The 23,838-nt window shown below is 36.8% G+C and overlaps 1 protein-coding gene and 1 pseudogene across 2 annotated transcripts; both read right to left on the bottom strand.

Moving 5' to 3' along the window:
- Window positions 1-273: 273 nt before the first annotated feature.
- LOC143585118 (uncharacterized) lies at window positions 274-3,312 on the bottom strand. The gene is made up of 2 exons (XM_077066980.1): window positions 2,900-3,312; window positions 274-889 (listed from the first exon to the last, which is right to left on the bottom strand). The coding sequence occupies exons 1-2, from the start codon at window positions 3,310-3,312 to the stop codon at window positions 274-276; spliced, it is 1,029 nt and encodes a 342-aa protein (XP_076923095.1).
- A 15,496-nt stretch (window positions 3,313-18,808) lies between these two features.
- Window positions 18,809-20,164, bottom strand: LOC143585117 (uncharacterized; annotated as a pseudogene). The gene is made up of 4 exons (XR_013144495.1): window positions 20,159-20,164; window positions 19,235-19,427; window positions 19,059-19,168; window positions 18,809-18,894 (listed from the first exon to the last, which is right to left on the bottom strand). The product of XR_013144495.1 is annotated as an uncharacterized LOC143585117 (transcript).
- Window positions 20,165-23,838: the final 3,674 nt, after the last annotated feature.

Raw genomic sequence — 23,838 nt, 5'->3', positions numbered from 1 at the left:
GCGCGATGGACCAGTTGGGTTTGGCCGTCGCGTAGCGCGGCGCCCATTTTTTCTTGAACTGTGTGATTCTCTGTCGGCTAGCGCGACGAGTTTTAACAGACAATCGCGTAGCGCGATGGGTCTCAAAACTCAAATTTGAAAATTTAAGTCCCTAGACTTTCAAACTTGAAATTTTTAGCCCAAAATTAGATGGGGTATTTTCACGGTGTTACATCCTCCCCACCTTTAGAGAAATCTCGTCCTCGAGATTCATGTAAAGAGATGTAGATATTTTCATTTCATCTCAGACTCAAGTTCCCAAGTAAATTCTAGACCTTTCCGCGAATTCCATCTAACTTTTACCAACTTCCCTCTTTTACGTTTCAGGAACTTGGTTTGACTATCTTCAATCTGTATCGGTTCCTCTACAAATTTGAGTTTCTCATTCACTTGTACGTCTTTTAGAGGCATAGCAAGTGTTTCATCAGCTAAACATTTCTGTAGATTCGATATGTGAAACAAGTCATGGATTCCTTGCATCTCTTCGGGTAACTCAAGGCGATAAGCTACAGGGCCTATTCTTTCCACAATCTTGAATGGTCCAACAAAATGCCGACTTAACTTCCCTTTCTTCCCAAAACAAACCACACCTTTCCAAGGTGATACTTTGAGCAACACTTTATCTCCTTCTTTGAATTCCAACGGTTTTCGTCTCACACCAGCATAACTCTTTTGCCTATCACGTGCTGCTTTCAATCTTTCTCGGATTTGAATTACTTGGTTAGTTGTTCGTTGAACAATCTTGGGACCTGATAACTGATTGTCACCAATTTCATACCAACATACAGGTGTTCTACATTTCCGTCTGTATAATGCTTCGTATGGAACCATTTGTATGCTTGTGTGATAACTATTGTTATATGAAACTCCATTAAAGATAGGTGAGTATCCCAACTACCACCTAAATCTGTAACACAAGCGCGAAGCATATCTTCTAAAGTTTGAATCGTTCTTTCACTTTGTCCATCTGTTTGTGGGTGATAAGCAGTACTTAAATTTAAACGTGTTCCCATCACCTTTTGAAAACTTCTCCAAAAGTTGGAGGTAAAACGACTGTCTCTATCGGATATGATTACAATGGCACACCGTGCAATGCTACAATGTTTTCCACATATAGTTGTACCAACTTGTCCATGCTAAACGTTTCTTGAATAGGAATGAAATGAGCAGACTTGGTCAGTCTATCAACAATGACCCAGATAGCATCATTTTGTCATGACGTCTTAGGTAATTTTATAATGAAATCCATGGTAATCATGTCCCATTTCCATATAGAGATCTCAGGTTGTGTCAACAAACCCAATGGCTTTTGATGCTCGGCTTTGACCTTGGAACATGTTAAACATTTTGCTACATACAAAGCAATCTCTTTCTTCATTCCGATCCACCAGTAATCATCCTTAAGATTATGATACATCTTATCACTACCCGGGTGCATCATATACTTAGATTTGTGAGCTTCTTCTAAAATTTTCTCCCGTAAACTTCCAACCATCGGCACCATGATTCTTTTCCCTAATCTGAGTATCTCATCGTCGCCTTTTACTAGTTGATCTATAGTACCATTTTTCTCAGCCTTTATATTCTCTTGTTCTAGTGCCAACTTCTGAGCTTCCTTAATTTCGGTTAATAGATCAATTTTGAGTTCTAATCTCAAAGCTCGTACTCTTTTTGGCTTTTCGTGCTCTTTTCTATTTAAAGCGTCAGCCACCACGTTAGCTTTACCCTCATGATAAAAAATTTCACAATCATTCAACGTCTCCATCCATCGCCTTTGTCTCATGTTTAATTCTTTCTGATCAAGTATATGCTTCAAACTTTTATGATCAGTATAAATAGTAAACTTTACACCATATAAGTAATATCGCCATAACTTCAATACGAAAATTATAGCTCCAAGTTCAAGACCATGAGTGGTGTAATTCTTCTCGTGACTTTTAACTATCGTGAAATATAAGCTATTACCTTTTTCCCTTGCATTAAAACACACCCCATGCCCGTGTGTGAGGCATCACAATATACAATAAAGTTATCCCGCTCTTCAGGTAAGGCTAAGAAAGGTGCATTTGTTAGTTTTTGTTTAAGAGTTTCGAATGCCTCTTCTTGCTTCGGTCCCCATTCAAATTTAACAGTTTTTCGAGTTAATGACGTCAATGGAACCGCTATTCTAGAAAAGTTCTGAATAAATCTCCGATAGTATCCAGCCAACACCAGAAAACTTCAAACTTGCGTCGGGGTCTTGGGTTTCTCCCATTTCAAAATAGCTTCTATCTTGGCTAGATCTACTTGGATTCCTTTCTCGTTAACAATATGTCCGAGGAATTGCACTTCGAACAGCCAGAACTCACACTTAGAAAATTTCGCGTAAAGCTTTTCTTTCCTTAACGTTTCTAGTATGGTTTTCAAATGAGCTTGATGTTCTTCTTTCGTCTTGGAATATATTAGAATGTCATCAATGAACACGATAACAAATTTGTCCAAATATGGCTTACAGATTCGGTTCATCATATCCATAAATGCTGCCAGAGCATTAGTGAGTCCAAAAGGCATAACGGTGAACTCATAATGTCCGTATCGGGTTCTAAATGCAGTTTTGGATATATCTTCTTCTTGAACTTTCAATTGATGATATCCGGATCTTAGATCAATTTTGGGAAAACAACTTGCCCCTTGTAGCTGATCGAAGAGATCATTTGTTCTTGGAAGTGGGTATTGATTCCTAATCGTTACTTTATTCAATTCTCGGTAGTCGAAACACATTTTCATTGATCTGTCTTTCTTCTTGACAAACAGAATCGGAGCTCCCCAAGGTGAAGAACTTGGTCGAATAAATCCCTTCTCTAATAATTCATCCAATTGCTTCTTTAATTCTTTCATTTCGATTGGTGCTAATCTATAAGGAGATCTAGCAATTGGAACCGTTCCCGGAACTAAATCTATCTTGAACTCAACTTCTCGATCCGGTGGAATTCCAGGCAACTCATCAGGAAATACATCCTTGAATTCAGAGACAATTGGGACCTCTTCTATTTTCTTAGACTCGGGTTCCTTGATTACATAAGCCATAAATGCTAAGCAACCTTTACCAAAACAATGACGTGCTTTTATTTTTGAAATAATTTCAATTCTACCAGAATCCTTATCGCCAGCTATTCGAAAAATTTTCCTATTTGGAGTTAAGATTTCAATAGCTTTTTCATCACATAATATTCGGGCTTGGTTGGCGGCTAACCAATCCATTCCTAGGATAACATCAAAGCCGGCTAACTCCATAGGTAATAATTGAATTGGCATATCATGTCCAGCTAAGGAAATATAACTACTTAATACTTCAGATATTTTAATTAAGAATCCATCAGCCGTTTCTACTTCATATTGATTATTTAACTTAGCTAGAGGTTCATTTAATAGATCACCAGAATTTATAATCTATAAAACTTTGATTTGCTCCTGAATCAAACAATACTCTAGCATAAACGTTATTGATAAGAAATGTACTAGCAATTACATCTGGTAATTCTCCCGCCTTTTGACTGTTAAGCATAAAGGCGCGGGCATTCCCCTTTCTTCCTTCAATTCTGGCACCACTTCCACTGGCGCCTCCAACCACTGGTTTCTTCTTAGTGCACCGCACTGAAATGTCCTTTCTCACCGCATTCAAAACAAACAATCAGCTTCTTTCTACAATCTTCCTCCTTGTGCCCCGGTCTCTTACAAAAATTGCAAGTCGAGAACTGATCAAACTTGCGTACCTCAATCTTAGGTGTAGGCTTCAAACATCTGCCCTCATGCTTCTTACCACAATTTTTACACATTGGTCGATTAAACACATTCGACCTTCCCTTCACTTTCTCAAACCTTCTCTTCTCATCATTCTCCCTCTTCTTCTCTAATACACCCTTCTTCTCTTCATCCTTATTTCTGATCATACTTTCCATTAAATATCCTGCTAATTCAATAGCAGAGTCGATAGTAGCAGGCATGTGTGATCTTACATGATCACGAATCGCTTTTGGTAAGCCATAAATATACCACGTCACCTTGTTATATTCGGGCGTGACTAAATGCGGTATAAGCCGACAATACTCAAGGAATTTAGTGTTGTATTTCTTGATATTTGTACCAATGACTTTATGATTCCAAAGCTTAGTTTGGATTTGATCCACCTCATGAATGGGACAGAACCTTTGCTTGATTAACTCTTTAAAAGTTTTCCATTCCAGGTTATACATGTTACTCCTTCCCTGGATCTCAATCAACGTATTCCACCACTCTAGCGCCTCTCCTTTGAACATCTGAGAAGAGTACTCAATACTTTCCTCCTCGGTGCATTTACTTATAATCACTATAGATTCCATCTCCTCAATCCATCTGAGAGTAGTTATTGCTCCCTTCTCCCCGTAGAATTCTTTTGGTTTATATACTTGAAAATCTTTAAACGTGCATCCCTTGCTGATTTTTACTCTTTTTGTTTTGCTCGGGACATGTTCAGCAGTGGAACTTTCATAGCCTTCCTGTTTCTTTTCCTTCTCATCTTTTGTCTTTTCACTCTCTTTTCTTTTTGAATGTATCGATACACTATGGCTTGGCTACATTTGTCTTAGTGATTTTCTTTTGTCCAAACTCTTTGAATTTGTTGTATGGTCTTGCACCATTTTTATTAGAGGAGTTACAGATTCCTTGATTAGCGGGGAAACTGTTTCTTTTATCATATCGCGAATGCCTCCAATATATTCTTCCGTAATTGAATTGTTATTATTTTCAGGGGTCTTCGCTTTAACAGCTTGACTCCCTCAACCTACTTGTTCTCTTTGTTCAGACATTCTGTGAATCACGTAAATACATGGATTTAAAACACAAAACATAGGCTTTTATTCATAACAGTACAGAAGGATAGAAAAATACATGTTTAAACAACAATATTTATGTAATCCTAATCCTTGGCCCATTTCTTAACTAGGCTTTTCATTTTGTCACACTTCTTGAAGATTTTGTTGCTTATCTTTTTTCTTTTTAACCCTCTCATTTCTTAATCCGTCCATCACCGAGTTAGGAGGGTTAGGGTATCCTACGGGTGCGGATCCCGAAGGGAAAAGATAAGCGGTTTCCCTAAGATACAGGTGAGGATTTGCTACATAAGCTTGCATTTCCTCATCGGGAATATTTGTTGTATAGAATTCCTCGATGAGTCGGGCCTCCTCCCGTATCTTGTTTGCTTTTTCCGCCTCAGTCGGTATAGGACCTTGGTATGGTGGAAAACCAGGAACCTCAGAATAGTGGATTAGTCCTTGGGTTGGTCTTGCTAGAATTTGGGCACCTGGTGGCGGTGATCCAAAATGCCACAGGGTCTGGTTGGAATGACAATTCATCCAGCTAGAGGATTCAGTACTTGTTTCTTGTTTTACCCTACTCTGAACTTCCATATCGTATGGATAGTAGTTTGGGGTACCAGTCAGCAAAACACTTTCTGAAGTGTCACTTGATATTTCAATTGGCATCTCGGGGCTTCCCGGAGCATATACTGGTTGGCTTTCGTAAGCCAGGTAGGGATCGATTTGATCAACAGGATATTGGTTCATCTGATTCATCGGGTTATTAAGGTTATTCAGGTTAGCCGGGTTTGTGTACAATAGTTCAGTTGGGTTTACTGCTACATTGGCCATCTAGGACCAAAATTTGTGCAAGATCTATCAGATGGCTCGGCATCGGGGGCAGGATTTGACTTCCTTGCAACCCGACGTCTTTGTCCATAATAATTTGTATATGACATCTGCATGTATATAAACTTAGGGATAGGTAGACTACCAATCATAACTTATCTCTACTTATTAGATACATGGTTAAAGCTTATGATGTGTTGCAAAACACATATGGTTTTAATGCTTGTTTATTTAGTAAATCATGCTTAATTTCATTATTTATATATCAAAAATGGCATGTATTTATGGTTTTTCAAGTTTACAGGTAGCGGTGCATAAAAAGATCGAAAAACGAGGCTACACGATGGAGATTCAGATCGTAAGGGGATTAGCACGAAAAACGAGAAAGCAAAATAAAAAAAATGAAAAAAATCTGGAAAAGAAGTTCCCCGCGCATTGTCGGGGATTAAGCCAAGTTCCCCGCCATGCGCGGGGAACCTAGAAGATAGAAAAAAAGCTTGCATGACTATTTTGTCCCCTGCGCATTGCGGGTGAATATGCCATGTTCCCTGTGATGCGCGGGGAACCCTTATGTCGGCAAAAATTTTGGAAACTTCTATTTAAGCAATCTTTACAACCCTAATCGATTCATTCAGCCTTTAGCCGTCCCTCAGGGACCCTTGGGGTGATTTTGGAGCAAGAGAGTGTTCAGGATCAAGATATTAAAGGCTGGTGCACGAGATTGATCATTAAGCGAGTCCCGGGTTCGTTTATTTGGTTGTTCTTGTGTTTTTCTCTATTCTAGAGCATGTATTCGAATGATTATGATCTTTTGCTACTGTTCTTGATGATTGTTGGCTAGATTCCCGTTCTACCTAGGTTTTTGATGAATACTTTGCGATTTACGGATTTTTATCGGTTTATTGGATCTTATTGTTGGTTTAATGCTAAAGTAAAGAACTTGATTATAATTTTTATGATGTGTATGCATATTTAGGTCTGATTTTTTGGCTTTCTTTGTTCCGCATGTCTCTTGTTGAATGTATTTCGGTTATAGATGCATGTTTGGGTCGCTTACTTTGTGTTTGTGATTATTTTATGGTTTTTCTAGACGTAGTAATCCATAGGAACATTGATTGGTGATTTGTTAGGACTTTATATTCTACCTATCTAGAGACTGAGAGGTAATAGATAGTCGGGTTGTCCTTGGTATTAGGTGTTTAGGCTAGAACACTCTGATAGGAAGTTTCCTAGATTTCCCTAGTTTGATTGTAATTCCATGTCTTATCGATTGTTCTTAGGTTACCCCTTGCACTTTAGGGTGTATTGAGATAGTGAGACCAACGGGTGATCTATCTTTTAGGGTACTTTAGTGTTGTTGAAGAGACTGACAGGTAATCCGACTAATCGGTAAGTTTAAACGCCCCTTAGTGTTTCCTTTTAGGTCACAACCGGAGAATGACCAGGGATCCACTAGGTTGTCTAAGGGTGTCGTATTTTAAGATCCCGATACCATCATAGTTTCCATAGCTGAGAGAGATCCAAGATTCATAAGTAGGATTCTAAACCTAGGTAGTGATTCTCCTATCTTTGAGTTCGTCTAGGTAGTCGTAGTGTTGAAGTCTGTCAGTGTCAGTTTTTAGTTTAATTAGTTAATTGTCAAATAAGTAAAATCATTAAGTTTTAAGTCAGAGTTTAGTTTAGGTGTCGCTAGTGTCCTTTGGGTTCGATATCCCAAACTTCATTAGGCTTTACTACAGTCGATAGGTACACTTGCCTGTCTAGTGGTCTAGCATTTGAAGAGTCTAGGTTTATAAATTTAAAACTAGAGTGTCTAGGTCAGGTTAATATTTTATAGACTGCTTTCAGCACATTAGCTTAGGTACTAATTTATGTTAATACCTAATTCGCTGAAACCGATGGCTCGGATACCAACCTGTCACACCCCGATCCAGGGCCTAGGAGTGTGACCAACAGTTGGTACCTGTTTTGTAATTATATAAGAGTAGCAGGTTTATTTTAGCGGAAGTCTTTAAATATTAAAATATTAATTTACATTATGAAATTATTCGGGAATTAAACACCCGAGTTTCAGTTTTACAAAACAGTGATATTAATAATACAAGGATTTATAATATTCAAAAACGAGCCATCTCGAGCGATCTTCTATGACTCCAATCCTTGTATACCATCTATTGTCATCTAATTACCTGCAAGGATGGGAAAAACACGTCAGCTATATGCTGGTGAAACGTTGACTCGATAAAACAGTTTATAATAGTCGTTAAATACAAACATAGTTTTCTGTTCACAATCTCAGCAGGATTGCCTGTCCATTCCCAGGATTTGTACCACTACTCTACACACACAATTCAAAGGTTCCCCGAGTACATAGCCCCTGCTCGGAGACAACATTCCCCTAGGCTGTGCAACCCTTATGGAGAATTGGTTATGACTGACTTGGTTTTGTATGCCAATTATCAGTTATGTTTGGATCCAGACACATGTGTATTTGGTCTGAGTTGCTTTTTATTATCTATTTTGTGTTATAAAGATTTTTAGAGATTAAAACTCATGCAAACATTTATCAAACTCTTTGTAATAAACAACCAGTCTATTACAAGAGTAAAATCAGTTCACACAGTAAAAGGTTAACGTGTTCACCTTGTATAATCAGTAAGTAATATCAGACTCCTTAACTTCAGTATGCTATTCACCTATATTCATAATAGGTATGCATAAGTATCTAGTTGGTATTATTCAGAATACTTTAAGTCTGTTTCAGTTCAGCAGACTCGAGGACTGATCAGCAGACTTGAAGTCTGATTCAGTTCAGCAGACTCTTAGGTCTGACCTATCCTTAGTATAGTTATAGTCGTTTTATTAATGTAACGCCCGTAAATTTTGTTAACCGGCTCGATCGTTTATAAATGTTGGTCAAAAGCCGGGGTTTCATCTTTCTAATTTAGAGCCTTGTAATACGTTTTAAAAGTCCGTTTTTCCATCCTTTTTCCCAAAACATCCCCTCTTACGACTTAAAGTATTATATTAGTATGTAGCACCCGACATTTTCGTTTATCGGCATGCACGTGTAGAGTTTGTATATTTATCGGGTTTGAACCGGCTTACTTCGGGGACCTCCTTGTCATACCCGTAAGTTGAATTAATTGACTTTCCACCCAAGTTGCTACACACTTCATACTGGAGGACTAGAGTGTAATTTATTTTATATCATAATATTAAAAAAGAAAAACCCTAACCCTAACTCTATTCCCAGCAGCCGATCGGCCTCAAGACCCCCCCCCCTCTGCTCGTTTTTCTTCTGCCCAGCCAAGTTTCAGCCGGGAAAACTTCAATTCAAGGTTGGTTTTAAGATTCCCCATGTCTTTTACACCTTAATTGATCATATTAACGCGCTTATTGGTCGTTAAGGTTGAGTTTTGATGATAACAGTTTGCTGACAGATTCGTATACATTTATTATAGGGTCTGTAACGCGATGATAAGCCATTGTTTTTGATCGATTCTTGATTCCATGATGTTCTAATTTGAGTCTAGTTTCTAGAAAGGTATAATACATAATTTTTGGACGATATTTAAATGGTTTTTATGAATTTATAAAATCGAGTGTCAAAGCTGATGCGGGATGACGGATTCTGGTCTGTCTTCCCAACGTCATAACCTTTTTTTGATAGGTCCAAATTGGTTGGTTTCACTTCTGGAAGTTAGTATTTTGAGTTAGGAACCAAACCCAATTGGAATCGTCTAATTTGGTTCAGTAATGAATTTTATAAAATAAAACCATTTTGTTGCGCACTGAAATAGCTGCATGTACCTTGCTGTGTTGGAGGAATTTTTGTAATATTTGTGTCCAATAGAAAAATATAATAAAAATATTTTTATAAACCTAAGACATTTATTAAATTCTAGTATAAATTTAATAATTTATTTCAAAGGTTATCCTATGTAATTAAATGCATCTTCGCATGCTAAAATCTACACGTTTTACACGTTATTAATCGATAAGTTCGTTTTAGGCTTAACCGGTGGATTTGGTTAGTTGAAAGGTTTTAGGGGCTGAGGTAAAGTAATTGGGTATGGGTTGGGCCTTGGGCCAAGTTGTTGTGCCTTGGGCCAAGTGTTGGGCCTTGGGCCAAAGTGTTGGGCTTGAACGGTCTATTAGGCAAGAGTGTTCTTACGGTCTAGTTTAGTAATGCGTTGTGTATAATCTACAGGCCCTTGCTTGTGATTGTGCACTTAGGGATTTCCTAGCTTGTTGCAGGTGTTCGATTGATTCAGGTGAGTTCATGATGCCCTTTTTAATCTTTTTACGGCTAGCATACACACCCTATTACAAATTTTACCCTATTTTAATCGCTTAAACTATTGGATGGTATTACATGGTCTTATTCGTGATTGAGCATTTTGAAAGCTATGTTTGAATTATTTCTATGCCGTAGGATATTTTAGACTCGTTTATAGTCTTATATTCCTTAAGGTTACATATATTATTTATGGTCTAGGCTCGAGGATACTATTAAGCCTAGTATTAATTTCTAGATTATCCATTATTATGGATTGAATGTGATGATATGGTTTGGTTGAATGTTTGAATTTGATGTTTGTATGTGTGTAAGTGAATGTGTATGTGATGGTAAACTGTGACCGGGTCAAATATATTACTCGGGGAGGACCCGAGGTGAGGAGGCCAGTGTTGCATGTTTATGACGCGGCTGGGTCAAATATATTACTTAGGGAAGACCCGGGGTGAGGAGGCCCGCCGTTCTATAAACCGTGGTCGGGTCAAATATATTACTTGGGGAAGACCCGGGGTGAGGAGACCTGCATCACGTGTTTGGATGTTAAATCGCGACCGAGTCAAATATATTACTTAGGGATGACCCGGGGTGAGGAGGCTCGTGTTGCGTGATTTTGTTTTATTAAACTGTGACCGAGTCAAATATATTACTTGGGGATAACTCGGGGTGAGGAGGCTCGTGTTGCATGATTTTGTTTTATTAAACTGTGACCGAGTCAAATATATTACTTGGGGATGACCCGGGGTGAGGAGGCTCGTGTTGCATGATTTTAACAGTTTTGTTAAACCGCGGCTGGGTCAAATATATTACTCGGGGAAGACCTGGGGTGAGGAGGCCCTTGCTGCGTGAAAGGATGTTTAATGTTTTATTTACTTATGATTTGGTTAAGAAAAGCTATTTATGATTTTATGGTCTCATGATTTTCCACTACATTCCATATTCATGGAATTTAAATTTTTAATGAATGTCGTTTACGAAAAACTTGAACTCATTCAGCTCAAGCTGACTTTGTGTGTATCTTAGATTAACTTTCAGGTTAGGAAGTGGATGCTACCGCTTGGACATGCTGGATGCTACTCGGGAGGTTGAAGGCATTTCTGGTCTAGGAATTCAAATAAAACAAATATTTTATTTACATTTGATTTTGGACACTTGTACCCGTGTTTGGGATTTTTAATACTAACTTTTCCGCTGCTATTTACTCTGGACTTGTTTTAAATAAAATGAATCGTTTGGTTTTAAATTTTTGTAAAATTTTGGACGTGATTACCAACTGTAGGATTCCCGGGATTCGGGGTCTTACAATTAAAATACTTTGGATTTACATATGACGTTTGGAATAGCACGCTTTGGCCTAATAAAGGACATCACGTTGGCAAACTTCTCCAGGTAAGCAAACGGGTCCCGTGGTTGATTGGGATGTATACGAATTACTTTCCTTAGACAAGAAAAGTCTACTAATGATATCCCCCTTCTAGTTACTACGTGCCCGTCAAAATATAGTTTTGATAACATTACTTCATGTGGAAGCAACGTCTTTTCTTTATAAAACATTACTTGGAAATGTTGGGTTTTAACAAGATTATCAAAGTGACAAAATCCCAATTTTACCAAAAATGCAGCGGATATAAGTTTTAAATCTTGTTAATTTGATATGTATAAAAATAATTTTACACATTCAAAACCCAAGCCCGGATCCAAATACGAAATACATACTATCAAACACATGCATGTCACTAAAAGTACATGCATGTTAAAGCTACCTTTCAAGAGAATCAAACCCAGGTGAAGGAGAGGATGGATGGAAGGCAAGAACTTCAAAGGGAAGGTCCTCAAGCTTGCATACCCCAAGCCTCCGACAATACACCTTTATTAAGTTAGGATTTTACACTTGAAAGCACTTCCTTCTTGCTTCTTCCTTTGGCCGAAATCACCAAGAGAGAAAGAAGAGTTGAGAGGATTTTTCCTCTATTGATTGTTGTTACTTGTGTTGTGTATTGAGAGAGAAATCAATGAAAGAAAACAAGTAGTCTTTCAAAATAAGGCATCACCCCAAGGAACCAATAGGAAGCTATGCATGTCTCCACTAAGGTGTAAATAATAATAAAATAATAGAAGTGGAAGAGAAGGGGGCGGCCCCTTCCTTCTTGGTTCTTATTATTATTATTTTTATACAACTTTTCTTTTATACATATACATATACATACATATATATATATATGTATGTATGTATATGTTATAATTTATTCCATAATAAACATAACACATTATATGTAACATGCAATGTAACCATTTTTCACATATTGTTATTTAACCATCTTAAATAACACTATGGAATGTTCTCTCTTAAAATATAAATCATACATATGATTTATTCACTACACAAGTATATTGTATTTAGAAACCCCTTTCTAAATAACTCAAGTGTTAATACTTATTTGTTATGATCATATCATATATAAATAAATATTGTTGGTGTTTATCTAGCTTGTTATTGGGTATGACCCGACTTGGATCATGACATACTAGTCACATCAATAATAATATATGTCTTGGGCATAACGAGTCCAACAGAAAATATTAACAATTTAACGACTATATCCTTAACTAATTTATAACTATGTATTTAAAGTAACTAGTAAAGTAACTTAACCTTAATCCTACCTTAATCGGCTAGTCGAATTCAAAGACTAAGAAAAACAACAGCACTTCAGCTTGTGCTTCGTTTATGGAATCAGCAGCTCGTTAAACAGAGTAACGACACCTCGTTTCTTTGCGAAAACAGCCCTCGGCACCTCGGAACGTCCTTGGCACAATTCCCTAGGTTATGTGTGTGAAATGAAGGTGAAAATGGGATGATAATGGCTTGAACCCGTGATGCCCTTTTATAGGCGAGTTTGGAAGGCCGTCGCGTAGCGCAATGGGCTTCCTCCAATGGCCATCGCGTAGCGCGATGGGCTTCCTCCCATGGCCATCGCGTAGCGCGACGCCGCAATGTATCAGAAGCTGCCACGTGTTGACACGTGGTTGGCCACGTGTCCCGGGTTACTTAACCTGGTCATCGCGTAGCGCAATGGACCAGTTGGGTTTGGCCGTCGCGTAGCATGACGCCCCTTTTTTTCTTGAACTGTGTGATTCTCTGTCGCGTAGCGCGACGAGTTTTAACAGGAGACCATCACATAGCGCGATGAGTCTCAAAACTCAAGTTTTAAATTTCAAGTCCCTAGACTTTCAAACTTGACATTTTTAGCCCAAAATTAGATGGGGTATTTTCACGGTGTTCAGCCACCACAGATGGTCTTAACTAGGTGTTCCCATTTACTATTCTTCACATAATCTTTGATAGCGTCCTTGAGGTTGGAGCACTGGTTGGTAGTATGACCATACGCCTCAGGATAGTCTCTATACCTGGTCATATCCATGTTCGCCCGATCTTGAGTGGTTGTGGCTTTCTGAACTTAAAGCCCTCAGAGAGCTTCATCTCTAAAGGACTTTTTGTAAACGCCATTCATCTCTGCCTTTGTTGTTGCGTCGTTTGCTTACCCTCCTGGCAAATGAGTGGGCGGGAAAAAGAGGATGATGCATCTTAGTTTATCCTTGACCAAAACCTAGTATTCTTCTTATCTTTCCCGGCTTGATTGAAATCATTCCACGCGTCGTTTCGCGGAAGTTCTCTTACCAAGTGATATAATTTTAAATATATATAAATCCCTTGTATATTTTATATAATATTTTATTAGTTTTTGTTCGGTTTTTATTAGGATCTGTATATTACTGACATATTTGAATAATTTAGGTCCCGGGACTTGATAGTGGCAAAAAACAAGCCAAACCGGAGAACTGAAAGATCCGGAAATGAACCGGACCGAACCGGAAATGAACCGGACCGAACCAGGAGTGAACCGGAACCGACTAGACCAGACCCCCACCCCCTAGCTGGAGCGTCGCGCGACCAGAAGGGAGGAGGCTCGTCGCGCGGCACTTGGAGCCCTTTTTTCCAAAACTTTCGAATTTTACCTGATTTTAGGCCTGAAAACCTATATAAACACCTTTAAACTTAACCCTAAGAATAACCTGAAGAAGCCAGCCATTTGGGACGAATTTTGGAGCTTAAGAGGAGATCTTTTGGAGGTTTGGAGGCTTGTAATCATACGGTAACGTGCTTATTATTCAACAGCGAAGACCACGGGTTTTATCGCCTTTAATCTTTCGTTTATCTTGTTTTTCACCATGAATTCTTGCAACATTGTTTTGTTTAAATTTAAGATGCTTAGCTAAAACTTTATGAACTACTTAGGCTTATGATGAACCTATTTTGACGTTGTGATTTGACTTGGGATTTGTTTATTGTTATGGTTTTATGATTTAGTAAAAGATTTAATTATATTAAATTGATGCATATGGATACTTAGGATTGTTTGATGAGTTTTATTCCATAGTTTCCTTGATTATTGTTTGTCATATGATAGGTTGCTATTAGGTTAATTACTTTGTGTTCTTGATCATTTTATGATTGATTTGCAATAAGATCATAGGAATAGTATGATCAAAAAAACCTAAGTGTGCTACTAACCTAAATAGCTGTAAAGTGCTAGGTTATTGATAGGTCTTTGTTATTTAATCTTGCTAGATTTAGTTCTTCGTAAGGAGTTCGTCTAGGTTTGATTATTTAATTTTGTTTATTGAGTTAATTAAGTATATAAAATTGCATTTGATTTCCGCGTTGTAAGGTAGTATTTTATTATAAAGGAACTAAGTCATAATTAATTAGGTGGCCGTAAGGAAACTTGATTTTTAATACTGATGTGTGTTAAATCTTATTAGTAACCCATAGGTGTCTTCTTGAGAAGGGTCAAGGGTCCTATTCGGGTTTTCTTTTAAGTGTCTATTTTACAATCCCAGTCCATAACTAAATATTTTCCCGGTTAATTAACAATTAAAATTTAGGGGATTCTAGCCTATGTAGTTTTACATTATCACCTGATTTAATCAACATACTTGTGTTTTCGTTTAATTTACTTGTTTTATTAAATTAGTTTTTAATAATAGTTCTAAATTAGTGTTTTACTCAAAATCCCTTTAAACAAATATAAATAAATAAGTCATGTCTGTAATTGAGTCTAATTAGCTAATAAATGTAATTTAAAGAGTCTCGTGAGTTCGATATCTAGATTTACTTAGCTTTACTAGAGTCGATCGGTTCACTTGCCGGTTAGTAGTTTAGTCGAGTTTTAGAGAGTCTAGAGTATTACTTAGTGTCTATTTTAAGTTAAATTAGTTAATAATTATTAAACTACTTTTAGCACACCACCAAGCTTTTCTCATTGTGCGCCTAGAGCTTTGTCGCCGTCATGATGGCGTCCTAGCTCTACGGCGTGCCATCGCGACCTGTGAGGGTACGAATGAGATCATCACATCGTACATTCTTCCATAAGGCCACGCGCATGAGTTCTTCTACGCTTTCGTTGTCCCGGCGGGTAACATTCAGGATATCCGTCGGGTTGCTAACATGGCACCTTTGTTGGCTTAAGTGTTGGGTGAACTTGTGTGCTAAGTCATCCCAGCTTGTGATTCACCCTTCCAGCAGGCGTTCAAACCATTTACGGGTAGCGCCCACTAATGTTAACGTGAAAACGTGGTACCAAAGGGGCATGGTCCATCCCGAGACCATGCCGGCAGCGATGAAGGTCTGTAGATGGTCGTCCGGATCAATCAGGCCATCTTACTTTCCTACTGTTGGCAAAATCTTTGGATTCGCGTGCAGTCCTGCTTTCACGTATTCCTAACAAACTTGGACTTATCGGCCGAAGTTGTTGGTCTATAGGGTTTGGTGAAGTCAACGTTGGCGCCAGGATGATATTCGATGACCCTGTTAGGGGTATCGTGAGCAGCTGTCCTCTCTTGACTTTTTTCATAGTCAGGGTCGTCTCTTGGCGAAGACGTTGTGTGGCGTGAGCGTTGAACCCGTGTTTGGTTACCCTGTTGGGGTCCATCTCATCCGCCAAGTTGAGCACGGGCGGAGTGAGATTCCATCACTCGATGCCTCCGAGGGGCAGACTCATGTTCGTCATCCTTCTCATCTTGGCCATCCGCCTCGTTGCTGCGCAAGGCCCCGCCAAATAAAGTTCTTGGTTGAACTCCAGATGAAAATTTCTCTTGCATCCTTGCCATGAGCTTTTCCTACTCCGCTTCCCACCATGCCATGACGCTTGGGGGTAACGGGGTTTGTGGTTGCTGGCGTGGGCAGAATCTAATGCTAGCGGTTACCGTAAAATGGGGCGAAGGGTTGAACACGTTAATGACGTCCTCCGCGTTGGTTGTTACGGTGTCTTGTTCCGAATTCACTCTTTGCTGGGTAACTGGCGCCTGTTCAATGTAGGGGTAGGTGTTTTACCACTCATTTCAACTTAGAAGATGAATATTTTTTTAAGAAAAAGCTAGTTCTAGCCGAATGCACAGATGACGCCAATGAAGAAACACTAGATTAACCCTCAGCCTATTCACTTAACCTTATGTTAACGTTTAGTCTTTCCCACGGGGGTTGAGTATAATCCGGCAAATCTAGGTAGTTTCACCTAAAAAAAAGAACACCGTACTCTGGAATCAATCTATCAGTTTATTCATCTTTAATTCAACTCACGCTTTTGTATATATTATTTGTTTTCAACCAGCAATCATATCACATGCAACTATGCAAGTTTGTAATCAAATGAGAAGATTTATGCACTCTACAATATCTACGATGTTCGAGTTATGCAACCCAAACATGAATAAAGACAACCTCACAAGTAATGGAGTCGTATTTAGTCCTTAGAAAACCAGTGCCATTGCGACTAGAAAGACTGTCAACTCACCATGTCGCAACTACATGGTGAGTGAAGGACCTTTGAATTAGGAGGATCAGCGTGATATGTAAATGAAGCATGGATCAACCATGTGAACCATACACCCATGCCGTTGTTTGCACTATCAAGTATCCACCAACAGTCGCGCATGCTTATTGAAGAGGCGTATACGTCAAACTCTAGATTTGTTCGAGATTTTGACAACACCACTCTTGAGGACCTAAATGATTACACCACTCTTCGAGAATTTAGCTAAATTGTTCACAAGCTTAACCTGGACGTGTTTAAACTAAAACTCAAACTTGGAATTTTCTCTTTTATGTTACCACTTTGAAATATTTCTAATAAACATGTCATATGACTTAAATGGCCATTGATGTGAACAAAATTTGAAAGAGAGAAAATGCTAATTAATTTTGTGAACAGCATAATGTCAGAAGATAGTTAAGAAACTTCTTTAAACAATGAGTGCATATAATATAAACATTCTGTTTGTAAAGAATTTTGTCCTGAGGTGGTGATTATGCTGGATTTTTCTAAAGAAAACAGGGATGCTGTACTCACGGGTTCCTTTTATCTTTCTTTTTATCGTTTCTTTGCCCACCAACTTTTGGAATAAGTATAGTGGGGGCTGCAAGTTGATAGGAGTTTCACCTCATACCTAACAGCGTATTAATGATTCGATTTGGTTAGAAAGCTACAAACCAAGCCGAGCGTATTGGCTAGATCAACAAGAAACAGTTTGTTTAGGTCAGGTGACCCTAGAGAGTTTCTTTTGTGTCATCTGGTAACCGATACTCGTTTCTGTGTGCAATAAAAAAAATAATGCCCCAAAGCACCATTTTTGGTGATCAAGCATTGGAAGAACATTTGACCACGTAAGTTCGAGTATACCATAATCGTCTTTCAAAACAATAACAATATCAAATAGGTAATAATGTTACGCATGTCTTATTGTAAAAACATACATCAAACAGAAAAAGTAAACGACACTATATTCAAGCAACATCTAAAAGAAAGCGGTTCAAATGATGTACGATGATCTTTTATGCTTACATTAAATGATTAACAATCAGTTTGCACACAAGAAGCAGCTTTAGACATCAGCATGCAAACCCTTGTATACCGATTGTTTCACCTGCTCCTGCTGATTGATGCATCCTCTGTAAAACAAGGTATCTGTAGTTGATGAATCCTAGTTAGACATGGCAAAGTGGCATGTCGGGCAGGTAGCGTAACATGTCAAAACGGGTAATGGGTCAAAACAGGTACTTAAAAGTAGAGTTCAAAACAGGTTGGGTCAGATTGGCCGACCCGCAAACACATTTCTTTTGTTTTATAAGTAAATAATGTTTAAAATGTGATCAGAAACACTATACTGTTCACGAAATAATCTTTCTTTAGAAAGCCATTTTGATTTAGAAGGTTATTTTATTATACCCATCTGATCTATTAAGAGAAAAAAGCATAACCAATTCGAAACATTTATAAATAGGGGTGTGCATGGTTCAGTCTGGGTTATTTTTAGGCTCGAACCGAAGCAAAAACCAAATTTCCTGTTTTTGCGTTTTGAAAACAGTTCGGTTTCGGTTTTTTTGTTTTGCGGGTTCGGTTTGATTTTGTTTTTTTCGGTTAAACACTTTTGGGTCGAAAAAAATTGGTCCAAACTAATGAACTTTGGGCCTAAATCTTTTCGTTAATTAATAACCAATTGGTTATCATTCATTTGGGCTAAAATACCTGGGTTGCATTATCTATTTATAGGTTATAAATAACATACAATTCCATATAAAAAATTCAAAGTACATAAAGTCGGTTTGGTTTTTTCGGTTATAACTACATGCAAAACTGAAACCAAGCCCAAACCGAAAGTTCGATTTTTATGAAAATATAAAACCAAACAAGTGGTTTTTTCTAAGTACAGCGTTTTCAGTTTCATGCACAGAACGAGTCATGAATAACCCACCTCTAACCATAGAGACAAAGAGCTACCTTAGCAAATTATCTGAGATCCCGAACGTATTGGTCAAGAGTTGTGTTGAATAACTCGCTTCTGCACAAGCAAACACGCAACATTTAGAATAACATTGTAAATTTTCATCCGATCAATCCAACCAAATAATCTTTGCATAACTATTCGTTCATCTACCAGTGCTTGTAAAGATGCTCTGGTATACAAAAACCAGAAACAGATACTTTTAATCTATAATTGTTAACCTGATTGGAGTTCCTGGAGTGTAGAGTGGATTCTTGACAACATACAAATTGTAAATGTATTTCAAAGAGTCTCTGAGATCACTAGCTTTGGGATGCGTCACAAGAATAATCTGCACAACAAATTTATTTACATTTACATACATTATAAAGAAATTAGAAAGGGTTGGTTTAGAGACCATAATTCTAGAAGGACTTTCCATGAAAGTCAACTTGTAAGTATTAGTGCGAAAACTGTGAAAGGAGCAGCCTTGTCCGGGTAGCTGAGGGACCCCAATAGAACAAAACAATAGGGGTATAGATCATATGGGCGTTGTTCCCCGATGCCCGAGGTACCGCCGGTGATGGACTCATCTCTGACCCTCCAAAGAACTTTGAATCAAATCCACACACACACACACCCTTTCTATTTTATTTCATTTCATTTAGGGGAACCCAACCCAGCCCAACTAGACCGATGCCGACCCTCCATTTACCGGTTTGGGCCTCTAGACCGGTCGGCTCGATCGAGTTTGACCAAACGCACACCCCTTATCAAGCCCAAAACGGGCTTTTTGGGTAATATTTTTGGTGAGGCATGTCATACATAATGTTAGGATGACATGAGTTTTGAAAAAAAAGAAACCCTTTACCAACGGCTATATTAATAAAAACAAAACTGTTATAAAATCAGATATTACAATAACTATATATATAGTAGTTACATATGGCAGTTATGATTATTAGATGTATATATAAACATACTAGATTAGGTACCCGTGTAGTACACGGGTTGAATAATTTAAATTATATAAATCATATCTCTACAATGACAACAATGGCAATTTTAAAGTGGTTCAACCTTGCTATTTTTTTAACTTTCATATGTTAACACTAAACATAAGGTTCCAATTACAATAGACAAGTACGCAACATGCAACAAAAGGATCAACTTTGTTAGTTCATTAATACTAATATAATATCATCATAGAATTTATTTACAAAAACAGAAACCCATAAAAACATATTGATTTAATAGAAGGTAAAAGAAACAGATCCTACAAAAACCGAGGAATGAAATTCAAAGATTTTTTTTTTTATTAACGATAAAAGAATCAACTTACCTTCATCGTTGATAAACATAAAGTTGCAGGCATCATCATTTAACAATACATTATATTTCATGAAGGTAGGCCATCCACTAACAAAAACCTCTCATAAGTGTTTGGCATTTGGTAAATACTAAAAAAAAAAACACCAAAATTTGCTGAAAAATTATTACAGGATAAAAATTTAGTAAATGTAAGCTCATCATCAATTGTCATGTATTAACAACTCATGTATTTCATGAAAAAAATGCTAAGAATTAAGCAGTAATCATCATGAATCAAATAAAACGCGGTGCAAATATTTGGTGATTTCATAGTAAATTTAAGGGAGAAAAGGAGATAAATATTAGTCAAATATAACCAATTTATAAATGATGTAATCAAACAAATCAAGACGAGCGATTCAGAATTGTTTTGGGTTAGTCTATGATCCGCATATGAAATTATAGGGTATAGTTTTCGGCTGGATTTTGAGAGTGTAGATGGGCTAATACGGTGATACGTGGTGAGGAAACGTTTTATTTATTAGCATGTATACATATAATGGTAACCCAATAATTTGCATACATTTGTACAAATTCAATAATTTAGTAGCCCAACCAATGAGATTTCTGGAGAACAAAATTGAAGTAAAATGTTACTTAATTTCAGTATAGTTAGGTTACATTTTATAATCCATCAACTGATAATTAATGGATTCGTACTGCCCTAATGTTGTATGCAAAGTGAAATATATCGAATTACACAATTAGAAACATACAACTATACAGGAATAAAAATTGGCTAAACCCATAATGGTCACAATTGTTTAGATTTATACAATTGATGAAAGTAAACAATTCAGAAATATGATAGTAATCGAAGAGCACACACCAGCCGATTTAAAAGGTTCCAATTGAATAGTACCGATGGCGAGGAGTATGTACTCCAACGGTGATTTTGGAGCTTGGGAATGAGCTTTGAGAGAGAGATCTGTAATAGAAATAAAAGGACACAATTGATTAGGGTTTCCAAATATAATCGGGCTGGGTTAAGGGATCCGACCCAAAATTGTGAAAGAAGTAAGATACAGGACACGTGACAAAAAAAACTCTTATTTATTAAATAGTATAGTTAGATATGATTCATGTATTTATGAACACTACTTCTTCAATATTGCATCACAATTTCTTTTCACGTTATCAGCACGAATTGCTCTCTACACGAATTCAACCGTTGTTCATCACATCCGGGTTTATCTGAAAGTGATTCACGATTCAGGATTAATCTAGATTGCTATTTCGTCATCATACAATCATACAATTGCATACAAGATTACAAGGTTTGTTTATTCAATTGATTGATTTCTTTTCTTATAGATTACAACAAAAGTCCGTATGTGATCCAAAATTGTGATCCCATTTAGTAAAAAAAAAAAGGTTTCGATAGAGAATTTCATAATGGATGTAAAACATGTAAAACCCAATAGGACTTAAACCACTTAATCTATTCGAATCATTATGAAATTCAGATTTCACAAAACAATAAAAGTGGTCAAAACTTTGATTTACTAAATGTTGATTTCATTAAAATATCTATCCAGTAACTTCATCAAAATCACCGGTTGGTTCTTAAAAAAAAAAAAAAACCATTCATGGACCCATTACTTTAGAAGTCAAGATTCATCTGAATTAGTTTGTGCACATAAATCATAATCCGAATTAATTCATTGACATTAAATTAATTACCATTACCGATTTAAAATATATCCATATCTGAAAACCGATCCGAACATTCTGTTAACTAATATAATAATATGTCATTTATGATATCGTAGGATATTTAAACTAAATATATGTAACATTATTCTTTGATATAGTTTAATATTGCCTCCTAGAAGTTAGTGATAAATGCCCCATTATATGTAACATTGCTCGTTGATATAGTTTAACATTGCCTAACTAGTTATAAAGACTATTTTTGGATACAACGTAAAGTATAGTGAAAGACATATGCAGTCGAGAATCAAAATAATAAATCGTATGATATATTCCTTTACATAAATTATAATATATATATACATATTACGATTTAGGAATAGGGGTTTCAAATATGAAATTAAAGCACTAAAACCTAATAAATAGTTGTTCAAATCAATCCTTGTTCTCACACATTAAAAATCCCCAAGCTGAATTTTGTATTACAAAACAAAGAAAATATTAATCCTTGATTAATTGTGCATATATTTATTAAATTCAAAAGTTCCTGTAAAGAATGAAAACGAAAAACAGAGGACGAAAAACCAACGGAAAAATGGGATTTTCCTATTGAGATGTTAAACGATTAAAACTTGACGATATTATTTATTCATCATTAATTCTAAAATAATAGAAGAAACCCGTTATTCTAAAGAGGGTTGAAGGCTAAAATATTTTATTACTTGAAGGGGTTTTTAAACTCACAACAGTGGTCAATACTTTAACTTAATGATAAATAGTTTAATTATATTTGTTTATGTGGTTGAATTGTCCCACTAAAACTCCTACGAAAACACATTAACAAATGTAGAATGAGTTATGGTTTACTAAAATATTAGAAAACAGAAATTTAATGAGTCTAAAGTCTCCAACAAAGTTACAATAATATCAGAAACCAATGTCAAGTACACAACAACACAACTCACACTATTATTATAAAAACATTAGAAATGTTTTGTCGTCCTCGACAGAGATATTGGGTACTACCTCATGCATTAGTAGCATACTGAACGCCGAAGACCATATTTAATATGACATGTATGGTCAGAAGACCATATTAGAAAACTAACAAGTTCCTAACTAGATTGACTGGAGAAATATTTAAAGTACATTAGTATAAAATGAATTGTCATTACTGAATACTCATATCCTACACGAGGGCTTGTCATTGCAATAATCTAATAGTATTCAATTGCTGATCACATATACTCCTCATTATAACTAATCTCCAGCAGAGAATCATATATGTTCCACATAAAGATATTTGGTTGTACGATATAATAAATTCCGCCACCATAATGTACTACAATGTAATCTCTAATGAATCCATGATTCTCAGGGTGGGGGGGGGGGGGGGGAGATAACTAAAGAATGAAAAACCTGGTATATATGAAATAACATGAAATGCATCACAAATATCAAATTTAGATCCCGGAAGAGGTCAATATGAATATGAAGTTAAATACGTCATACACTCGTAAAGAGTAACCAATGGATTAATAGATGCATTCATAAACACAAACAGAGTGACAAAGTCACATATACCAGTATCAAATTCATTTGCTCGAATTAAAGTAATCAAATAAGATTACCTTACAAAGATCACGTAGAAGACAAATTGATTCCAAAGATAAAACCCATGAAAATCAAATGAGCAAAATATTGTAGTTGGTGTAACTCTAGAAGAGGTTACTTGTAAAACCATATAAGAGGTTATTAATATAATACCATGTTGGGGCAAATGTCCTAGAAAGAGAGTAATATATTTCTAGAAGGAAATAATAAAACCCTGGAAGAGGTAAATGTCCTAGAAGAGACTAATATAATCTATAAAGTTCCAGAAGAAACATCAGTATTAAATCGATATGAGATCTCTACAAATTATGTACAAAGGTACAATATGGAACCTACATGTAACGCACGCTAATGAAATACTTGCATATGCTATAGCTACAGATG

The sequence above is a fragment of the Bidens hawaiensis genome, unplaced genomic scaffold (assembly GCF_021521415.1).
Source record: "Bidens hawaiensis isolate Kalapana, Puna unplaced genomic scaffold, B.hawaiensis_p1.1 tig00033568_1, whole genome shotgun sequence".
Classification (NCBI taxonomy): domain Eukaryota; kingdom Viridiplantae; phylum Streptophyta; class Magnoliopsida; order Asterales; family Asteraceae; genus Bidens; species Bidens hawaiensis.
Note: the sequence above shows the minus strand (reverse complement) of the source record. Positions and strands in the feature narration are given on the sequence as shown.

Excerpts from the sequence above, each read along its gene's own strand:
- LOC143585118 (XM_077066980.1), bottom strand. The coding sequence starts at position 3,312 with ATGGAGTTAGCCGGCTTTGATGTTATCCTAGGAATGGATTGGTTAGCC. Across the intron at positions 890-2,899 it reads GAAATGAAAGAATTAAAGAA|TTATCACACAAGCATACAAA; the intron begins GCAATTGGATGA and ends ATATAACAATAG.